General features: G+C 37.4%; 1 protein-coding gene across 1 annotated transcript in view; it reads left to right on the forward strand.

The window, feature by feature from the left end:
- The first annotated feature begins 1,407 nt into the window (after window positions 1–1,407).
- Window positions 1,408–11,076, forward strand: part of DISP1 (dispatched homolog 1 (Drosophila)) — a 33,721-nt gene continuing 24,052 nt past the window's right edge. The window contains exon 1 of the mRNA XM_009707105.1: window positions 1,408–1,913. Coding sequence (XP_009705407.1) covers window positions 1,408–1,913 — 506 coding nt within the window. The remainder of the gene's footprint in view (window positions 1,914–11,076) is intronic.

Here is an 11,076-nt window from a genome sequence, read left to right on the forward strand (position 1 = left end):
ATTCAGGCAATTAAATAGCTCAGCTGGCTGGGCAGGCTTAGCTCTCTGAGCACTCAGCAAAGGTATTGGGGAAGAAAAGGAGTTAGGAACTTCCTCGATTCTCTGTTTTAATCTTTCTGCAAAGTTCAGTGTCTGTACTGCAAGCCTTGCGATTTGGACTTGGAATGTTGTCAATTAAGTTCAGTATTAAAAAGGTAATATTAAGTTAACCAAAGCAGTTTTAATTAACTGATTCTGGGTTTTAAGCAAGTGTTGATTTATTCTTCTAAATAGTACATAATTAGTGTTCTTTCTTCCTCTTTCTCCCCCGGCCCCATAACTTGGGAAACAAATTCTTATCTGTGTGATGTTTGACCTTTTTTGTTATTTATCAAAATTATAATCTCCAACTTATTTTCAAATCTCATTAAAATACGATTATAGTTAACACAGGAGAAATTGGCTGCCACGAGCACCTCAGACAAGTTTTGATTTTTTGAGCCAAGCTCCTCAGTCACCTTTCCAGTGTTAATAGTTTTCACTTATTTACATTTTGCTTGAAAAAGACAAGATTTTTTAGAAGAAAATCTTTACTATCCTTTATTTACAGCACAGTGCATTTCTTAACTGCCTTTGGAATAGATGTCACTTGGAAGCATGAGCTTCTCAATCAGCAGTAACTGAATCCTGGGATTTTTTTTTTAAGCTTGGGGAAAAACAGTGTTTGTATTCTGTCTTTTTAGTATTCGTAACAGTTCATTTTGAGCTTCTGCTAAAGACCTAGTCTACCATCCAGAAATCTTGTCTGCTGAAGTGGCTTGATATATTTAAATAAGGCATTTAAAAAGAGTTTCTTCAAAAATAACAGATGTACCTCATTTTCAATAGAAATTGGAGATGGGAAAGGAGGTTACTAAAACCAGCACATTAATGATTATTAAACAATCTCTACTGTGTGGTCCTGTCTCCTGCTGGCTTTCAAAGCACACAGGCAAATTGCAGTGCAAGGTGTGGATGGTTACACAGTTTATACCAAAATCTGTTTTCATAAATAGTGGCTATTGCTTAGTCTTGTGCAAAATCATCTTCTTACTGTGCATCTCAACCATTACTTGTTAACTGTGACCCAGAGACTGTCAAATGTCTATTCATTTGACTTATGTTTTGGTTTAATCACTGAGCATTTACTTAACTTCACTCTTTTAACTTTTTGTTGAACAAACAGAAGTCCTTCAAAACATTCCCGGGAGTGTGTGTATGTGTGTGACTCCTTTCTATTTCTCTGTGTTGTGAAAGGTGAAGATGAGAGAGGAGCTGTACTCACTTTAGTCTAAAGTTATTTCTGAGCATCTGAAAATACTGCAGCTGTGTAAACTTTGCTTTATTTGTTTCTTCAGGAACATTGCATATCCATCAAGAACTTGGAGCATGGCTATGAGCAATGTCAGTGACTCTGTGGTTCTGAGCAACGGCAGCATCTTGTCAAATGCTACAGGCCCAGGTATCGTTGCAGCTAATGACGGTGATGTCACGGTCCAACAGCTCGCATCCAAGGAAACACCAAGAGCAAAAGCAAGTCCAAATGGCTGCCTGCAACTTAATGGTACAATCAAACCATCCTTTCTGCCTTTAGACAACCAAAGAACTCAGCAGATGTTGTCGCAATGCTGCCACCCTTGTCCATACCATCATTCTTTAAGTAGCCATAATAACAAGCAAGAATGTCATTCAGTGGTGGGCAGCTCAGCACCATCTCCTATGACTTCATGCTGCATGCAGCCACATGCCGAGTATTCAGCATCTATTTGCCAAAAACACACCCCCATATATCAGCCTGCCTGCTGTCTTCAGCCCTCCCCATCCTTCTGCCTTCACCATCAGTGGCCTGACCATTTTCAGCATCAGCCTGTGCAGCAACATATAGCCAGGATAAGGTAAGTAGATTGCATTATTTGTTAGTTCTCAGTATGGGTAACCTTTTCCCATAACTATTTCATTTTCTTACAAAAGCAGAAGATCTAAAAGGAAGACGAACCAAATTTCTTCCCCAGTGTTTTTACAAGTTAACCTTTGATGCATTACCAACTTATTTTTTTTTCAGAAGAAACCAAGTTAGGAAACTAGTTTTGCTGGGCTACATGAGTATTCCTGAAGTGAATTAGTTCTTTCTTGGGGAAAAAAAGGCTGTTTTTTCTTCTTCTTGGGGATTGTTTGGAAGGTTGCTAACTCTTCTACAAGACACAGTGTACATCTATATTGTGTGAAATAAACTAATACAGAGATAGCTAAGAAAACACTGAAAGAACTGGTATGTCTGCACAGTCTAATCAAACACCATATTTCCTCAAAAAGAAGCATTGAAAAATACTTTCAACAATTCTATTCATAAGTGTACTGGGTGGTTTTTCTTTGTCAGGTCAGCTGATTCAGTGAGTGGCCTCCATGTCTTTTCAGTGTATGTATGTGCTAAACTTCAAAGTTATGCTCGAATTGAGAAATTTTGGATTGTTCCAGGTTTAAATCCTTTCTATCCTCCACTTCATGTGAACTTGTCTCTTTATATGTGTTAGCTTTGGAGTTCCAGTGACAGTAGTACCAGCTACAAGGAGCAACAATCACAAAGAAAATCTTCTGCAGCCTACTGCTCCTTGGCAAAATCAGTCAGTCCGAGAGGCAATTTCTAAAAATCAAATTTCCTGTTGCAGCTTTTCTAAGCACTTCTAAGCTTTTATGCAAGGTTATTTTTTTCTGAGTTGTAATTGGGCCAAACTGGATGAATTTTCACTGCGGTAATAAAAACTGCTCTTCTCCATGTCGTCCAGTATCTGCATCCTTGCTTGAAAACTTGGAGCTACAAGTATTTCTCAGCCAGTTATAATGACTTTGTCTTGATGAAATGTATGAACTAATTCTAAACTTCTGAGTATATCAGACTGAGACAAATATGTAATGTGGAAAAAGTCGAAGTGAATAAAGGTTGTTTTCGTTAAGGTGAAAGCAGATGAAAATAAGGATAGCAATACAGAGTGCAAATCAGTTTTCCCCTGCCAGTTATTCCTCTTAGAAACAGAAAAAATTTTAGTTGTTGGAACTGCTTACAATCAGACATGTTTTTTCCACCCCATACTTGTTTAAATGTTAAGTAAATATGAAAACTTTTATGTTATTTTTTATGCAAAGGTATGCGGGAGGTTGAGCCGTTACCGAATCAGTCAGTCATACTTTTCACACTGTCAGAATAGGTGCACTAATTTCACTGTCTTTCTCCCTGTGCAGCAGGACTGTTAAACTTCATCGGTATTCCATAGTCTTGAGGAAGGGAACAAATGTGATCCATAATCTGGGTTTCTGTTCTTAGTCTAGAAAAAAGAACAGTGAAAAGTTCTTCCAGATATGGCAAAATAACATTTTCCGTAGCACTTCACAAAGACTTTGTTTGAACTGCTGTGATTGGGACCTTGAGCCAAGATGCTTTTTTCATCTGGCACTTCCTCAGCACAGTATACATTTGTACATAAATGTGTATAAATTACAAATAATTATGATAAATGTTTGTCTTGCTGTTAGCAGTCAAAATAAGGATACAATCTGACCTTTAAAGCACCTGCATTTATTTACTCAACTGTATGTGTTAGCATACTCTACATACCCCTATCGAGTGGTTACTGTTTCATCTCTGGATTTGCTGCTAGCTAAGGCAACTAAATTTTCTCAGGGAGAAGATACTTGCAATATGCCTCATGGGTCAGCAGGTCAAATGAGTCCATCTTCTAGAAGCCACCTAGCTTCTGGTTGCTGTTACCTGTTTTTAGCACTAAACGTGGTAAATAGGACTCGGGTCCCATACCATGTTGGGGAAGCTGGACTTCTTGTATGCGTTTTAACTCCTTAAACTGGCTGTGGCTGCATTAATGGACAGTGCATACATCTGACTGTATCACTTGTGGTGTTAGCATGGAAGCAAAGACTTCTTTTCTCTCTGAATAGTCTACAAGGTATGTCTAAATGTAATAGTCTCCCATTGCATTGTGGATCTAGTTTATCATACCGAGAGGCCATTGTCAGTGAAGACATGTTGGCAGATGGTAAAAACAGGGAGCAACTGGAGGCAGCCTTGCAGGTGGATGGATGTATGCTCAGGAGGAAGCAAAGTGTCTCATTGGTAGTTACTTTGCAGTGCTAAAGAGGATAGGTGGTAAGTGCGTATTCATTTTTTACATGCTCAGATAACTTTTTGTACACAGAAGAGTAATGCTTAGGTGTGTGATATTTTTACATGATCTTTCTTCCACACACTAATTTTACTACATTTAAAGCCTATAATCTGCACAACAGCTGCTTCTCCAGATATTTTTCTTACAAGGCTAATTGGAAATTGTCCAGCTTTATAACATGTGCATGTTTTAACAGGGTTATTTAAAATGCAGGTTCTCATACGATACATTAATTAAATTCAATGTGTAGTCAAACTAGCTTTCATTTCCATTCTTTGTATTTTTAAAAAACGCATTCAGATATTGTTATAATTTAAAGTTTAAGAGGAGGGGAGAAAGATGTGATTAGATAGAGGGGTGCAAACGCTTTTTGCAAACTGTATCACCAGTGCTTACAGCTCTGGGCAGGTAACCAATTGTTTCAGCAGACAGGTTTTGTCAGGTTTTGAAGCCCAAGGCTTAACGTTCGTCAGTGACCTAATATTAAAGGAATGTGGCTCTGGTATATCATTGCAGATTGGAGTGTATAAAGAAGACAGATTGAAATAATGCCACACTTGTCCTGTTCTCTTAAAGCTGCCTGGATCTGGAATTTTGTAGTGTGTTCAGCTTAAGTTTAAACTAAATTACATGGAAATGTCATCTATACACCATAACTTGAATGTTTGGGCAACTGGTAATTTTTTTAGAATGGTGAGCAAGGCTTGTAGCATAAAAGAAGGTATTTTTAGTGTTTGGTGGTTTACAGCGTGATTGTGGCAAAAAATTCCATTGTAAAAGTAGGTAAAATAGGTCAACTGTTGGTCGTAACGATTCTGATGATTTTTAGATATGTTTCTGAGGCTGGAAGATCTTGAGCAATGTCTTTTTGTGATATTTTGTGCACATACTTAAGATGTAGTTCATTCAAACATGTTCATACCTCTTTTTTTTCAGTGGGCATAGTATCTTGATCGCAAACACTCCCTGGGAGATTCCAGCTGTCTTTCCGTATCAGAATGCAATTGTCTTGATTTGCTTTCTGACAAATGGTTTCTAAACTTAGCTGTTTTGGAGCATGGTATGATTAGTTCTTCTTTTCAGGTACTATTGGAAGATTTTATTTTTTTTTTTTTTTTTTCCCCCCACCCTGCCCCTTTGGAGGACTCATGTTCAAGGGAACCCTTTTTGTCTGAAGGCACTTATGTATCTCAAGAAACCTGTGGGGCTTAGAGGCACTGGAAGGTTGGTAGTTACTGCCCCTACTTTTCTGCCATCTGCTTCTGTGGTCATCAGCAACCTTCACCAAGTAGACAGTAGAAATGAGGAAGAACCACCAAGTAAGGCTGTTAATCTGAAGAAGTAGAAGCAGCATGAAAACAGATGCTTGACAACTGGAAGCACTGAGTTAGGAGTCACTAGGGAAGAGTAAAACTGTGCAGCCCAGCAGCATGTTTAGTGGGATGAAAGGAGGATAAAGTAAATAATGAAGGGTTGCATATTCTAGCAAAACTAAATGCTACAATAAGGAAATGTAAAAGCAGAAAACTCTTAAAATCATTCCTGGTATTTTTCGAAATCTGTTATTTATGTAGGAATGTATGCATGTAAATAGGAGCAGAAGAGGAAGAATGTGCAGAGATCATTCAGTAAATCATCTCAGGGTTGTGCAAAGCATGGGGTGACAGTGCTGTGTGTGGCTGTTGTCTGGTACCAAATTGAATGGCTTCTTTCAGACTTGTATGTGAACTTTTTAATGGGAAAACACCACTTAAAAGCTACCTGTATCCTTGCTAATCTTGATGCCAACTCTTTTGGAATCTCTTTTTGGTGATACAATTTGGAAAACTTAGGTCTATGGACTCAGACACAAAAGGTAGAGGAGAAGAGGTCAGGGAGCTTCAAAAGAACCAATGGTACTGCTAATAAGGAAACCGCTCCAAACTGCCAGTGTTTGTAGTGCTTGCACTTCTGCAATATTGAACCAATAAATTCATACGAGTACTCTTTGCTTGGAGTAGACCTGCTCTGTATCACCTACCATTATTTACATTTCAAGACTATACAGTTAATGCTTTTGGCTAAAGCAGGTAAGTAGAGAGAACTGTTCTGAAAAGCATCTGAATTATCTCTGGTAAAAAAGACAAGATAAAAGGACATGTGGGATAATCTCCTCAGAATCATGCAGTCATCTCAAGCTAGAACACAAAAATAAAATCAGTTTAAAGCCTTGCAGAATCATTAGTTTGGCTAAAACGTAAGACTGGGATACATATAAATTCCTCCTCATCCATCCCTCAAGCCTGAGTTGGAGGTTTTAGCTCCCAAAGCTTAGTTTGAATTGCTGGATTTAAAATTTTCGCTTGTTAGATCAATTTATATTCTAAGCAAGGCAAAAACCGTAGTACTTCAGAGTCAGGAAACTGGTAAAGCATTAATATCTCCAGACTTATTGTACATGTTCCTTTCCATTAGATTTAAGCCTTCTTTTGAACTGTTTTGGCATTGCAGATTTATGTGACGGTTCTGGGATTCTGAGTTCTGCTGTATCTCAGAGTTCTGTGCCACACACTGTTGAAACAGTATTGCAGATATACTTGAATACTTACACTTTAATTAATACTTTAAAAAGGAGATCTATAAAAATGAAAAAGCTGTGAAGTGAGGACAGAACGTTATAGCTGCCTCTTAACCCATTTTATATTTTCCTTCTAGTTACTTGGCGTAAAGATTAGAACCAGAAAGAAATAAAAAGCTCTTGTTTTTTCAAAAAGCAGGGGAATGTTTGCCAAATACCAGTCTTAATAACAAGACTTGGTTATGAAAGAGCTCCCTGCTTGATTCCAGGAAAAGGATAATTGTTATCTAGTACATTCTGTGTGGCTTGCAGAGCTGTATACGTATACATACGTATATATGCGTATACAGTATTTTCAAATATTCTCCTTTCGGCAACATTAACTGTTCACAGGAACTCTTACATGGAGTTTTTTAAACAGAGTATTTTCCACCTATCTAAATATTTTCCATTTTGAAAGTTGTTAGCTTCTGCTGCATTTGATGCATTAAAAGATGCTTTTGTTTTCGCTTTTTATATTAAATGTATACTAATGTCTTTTGTACAAAATACATATGCATATGCTGTGTTATAAATTAATGAGAGGCTTACTCCCTTCCTATAGGAAGACTAAAAATAGCTATCTTTAAAAAACCCCAAATCCTTTAGGTCAGGTTTTGGAAGGTTGTTTCTGAGCTTTTTTTCAACCTTTAGCAACTAAAAGGCAAAAGCTGTTACCATCACTTCATTCAGTGTTCAGGATATTGCAAATGTCTTGATTCATGCTGTAGATCAGGAGTTCTTGCATATTGGTAATTTGTATGGAAACAATATGAATTCTGGCTCTAAGCTATTTATTCCATGCTAAAATAGGAATTCTTTATCCAATGACTTCCCAGAATGAAGAGGCTGGAGGCACATGGGAACCACAAATTAGATGTTCCCATTCGTGTCGCAGCATTAACAGCTCAGTGGGATTTTGATGTAGCTGAGAAAAGGAGAGGGAATGTGTGGCAGTCTCGTGCATCCTTCTGAATGTGAGTCCAGATGTGGGATTCTCTATTGTGCATGTCTGGAAGAAGAGCTCTCCCTGTGACCGAACAAATGAACTGGGTTTTTTTCTCTCAGAAATAATTTTTCATGGCAGTCAGTAATTTGAGCTGTGCTTTCTCGTTTTTACTCATTTTACTCATTTTTGCTTTTAGTCTTGCATTATCCCCGAGTGTGATACCTTAAGAGGTTTATTCTGAGTTTCTTAATTCATTTACTCTTCCCAACATAATTACTGTGCATTTTTGGCTATGCAAATATGCTGCACTTTCTATTAGTCTAGCACAGAGTTGAAAGCAGAGGGCTGACGCGCAGAGACCGGAATACAAATTAAAAATGCCGTTTCTAATTCAGTGGCTGACCAAATTAAAGATAGCGTGCCTAGAAAAATATTAAGTGCACTTAAAAAAACCCCATCATTCATTAGGCAGTCCAAGGGATTTTTGCAGGCTTTTAATTGCACTAATTAAGCATTAGTATTTGTCTAGACTTCAAATTGCTTTGAAGCAAGCATTTTTGCAATAGGAAAAAGGGACTTGGAAGGTTCCTGCTCTGCTCTGAGTGCAGCTGAGTACCAGCCTGGCCATATTTTGACCTTTAGTCTCTGCCACTTACAAACTCCTGCTTCTGTGTCTGCTTGAAGATGAATTTCCCATGCCCTGTATCCCTCACCTTTCCTTGAACAACAGAAGAGCTAGTACTTAACTAGCAATCTGCAGGGCCTTTGAACTGCAGTCTTCAGAAGACGTAACGCTGATGATGTGAGGGAAATGGTGAAAAACATGGATCCTTTTGTACTAAATTGACTGGAAAACCAGCATCAGCTGTGTTCATTCTTGAAAAGGACTAATCAATGTGGTTTTTTGAGATGACTTTTAAAACTGAGCATTTACGTACATGTATTTAGAAAAAAAAAAGCACATGGCAAAACAGCCAAAAAGATGGCAGTTTGTTGGAATGTTTTGACCGCATATGGTTGTTCTCAAGCACTTGTAATTTAGTAGCAGGTTGCGATAAGGTTCAAACGTGGAACAAGACAACACTAGACAACAAAGAGCAAAAGTCTAAAATAAATGTGGCCAGTGACCTGATTTTCAGCACTTTTAAAGAGATGGGATTTGGAAGGTTTGGATCTTCCTACTTCTTAAAAGTTTTCAGCCTTTCTTGTGATGGGAGGGAAAGTGCAGAATGAGAAGCATTGACTTTGGAAAGCTCTGTAAGTTGCTATGATTGTCTCTGTAGCTCCTTCCAAAATCATTTGTCCTTCCTCTCTGATGATATTTCAGTGTTGTCTTCATCTCCTAGTAAGTAGTAATTGATCATCTCCTAGTAAGTACTAATTGATGTGCACACTTTTAAGTAGTCAGTGGTGCTTGAACAGTAAAACAAAACAAAAAAACCCAAACACAATGCAAGAAGGAAATAGAGAGGGCGCCTGTGCAATTTGGCGTTGAGTTTGCTACACTAAGATTGCTATGAGGTTTCTGCCCAGGTTATCTGCTGAATAAAGAAATCTCTTAAAACCTTGACTATCAATGCAAACCAGAAATGAGATGGTACCACTAACAGGTCAGTACAGGTAAAGGAAGTTAGAGGTAGAAATCCTGTTCGTATTTCAGAAAGCCTGGCCCCTCTATTTGGAAATTTGGGGTTTTTTTAGTAAGATCATAAATAGATTAATATACTGGACTAGAAAAGCTTACAAGCACTATTTCTCCCAGTGTCTTCTATGTTCTTTCCAGTATTTTCTGTGATGTTAATGGGATACCTTTCCACAAAATTCTTGTTACATTTTCAGTTTGTAGGATGTTTAGTTCATTCAGTCAGCTGGATGAACTTTTGCTAACTATTTGAGCAATTTTGATGATACTAAATCTGTTTTGTAGTCTGTTTGTTTAATCTTGCAGTGCTTTTTTGGGGTCTTGGCTACAATACAGAAAACCTTCAAGTGTTCTGTAAATATTCCCTTTTTTACTTCTTATTGAGCAAACAAAATAAATTCAATCACAGGAGGTACAGAAGGTGATGTTGCATTATGTATGTATGGTTTTTCATCTGTGTCAGCATAAGCTAAAGAGCCATCTTTGTGTAACTGCTTACTAAACCCTTTTAAATCTTTTAACTGTGTTGAATATACACTTGGTTTATATCACTTAAAATTATGACATTCTAAGTGACTTAAATTCACAGACATTGGAAGAGCAGCTCAACACCAAAATGAAGTGAAATACTTCGCTGAATTGGAAACAAAATTGCTTAAGTAACAGTGTTTTCATTTGCTGCAAGAGATTAAATATGTAGAAAGATTAAAAACTAGCGTTTGTCCCCGTAGTCAGTCTAATAATTTGGAGAAATTGTAAGGGCTTGTAGTCTGTCTTCAGAAAAGCTCTCTGATTAACAAACGGTGGTTTTCTGAGAGCAAAAATGAACCCCTTGGTGACATTCACAAATTCTTACATCTGCACGAGAAAGAAGACTGAAGCGTGTACCAGTTGAAGCGTGACATATGACAGTCTGAAGTCTCCCTACTCCAGAGTCAAACTTACATATGCTTAATGTCAATCATTAATGCCTATAAGAGCATGGATTTCAGCCTTTGTGGAGAAATACCTTGATGAAAATAGGTGCTATTGTACATCTGTCTCATTCTCTTTGGTATCATGGGATGGAGTTTTTCGTGTGTGTATGTTGTGATTTCTTGGGTCATGTTAATTTCCTGTCTGTCAGAGAAATACAAGATGTGACCATGACCTTGTTGCTCCATTCAACTGGGAAGTGTAATAAAAACAGCTTTGAAATAAAATATTTCTAAGGAAGGAACTTTTTGCCAGTAAAAATGCTGAAAACTACTCTAGCCATCGTTTAAATCCCAGAACATATCTATTAATTTCACTGTAATTACCAAGAAAAGAAAAAAGACTAGCGGTTTTAGACTTGTGAAGGATCTTGAAATAATATTAGTCTGCTCCAAATTAGCTGTTGGCTTGTTTTCAAATAATGATTCATGGTGGTATTTTACTAAGCCTTTTTTATTGTCTTGAATAGTTCAGAACTTTTGTTTAACTTACCAAGCAGGCTATATGTTGTCCTACCCTTAATGCTTCAGAAGTTAAATATATATATATATATAGCTTCAGTTAAACATTTTGCAGAAGAATATACTTTAAATTATGTATAAACTTCCATTTAAAGCTGGGAGAATCCAATTTGAGTGTGTTTGATGGCAATTTTCTTATTGACAGTTTGAGAACTGTGTTTAAAAGTGGCTACACTCATTGGAGAAAAGTTTAGGGAAAG

The sequence above is a fragment of the Cariama cristata genome, unplaced genomic scaffold (genome assembly GCF_000690535.1).
Source record: "Cariama cristata isolate BGI_N322 unplaced genomic scaffold, ASM69053v1 scaffold19509, whole genome shotgun sequence".
Lineage (NCBI taxonomy): Eukaryota > Metazoa > Chordata > Aves > Cariamiformes > Cariamidae > Cariama > Cariama cristata.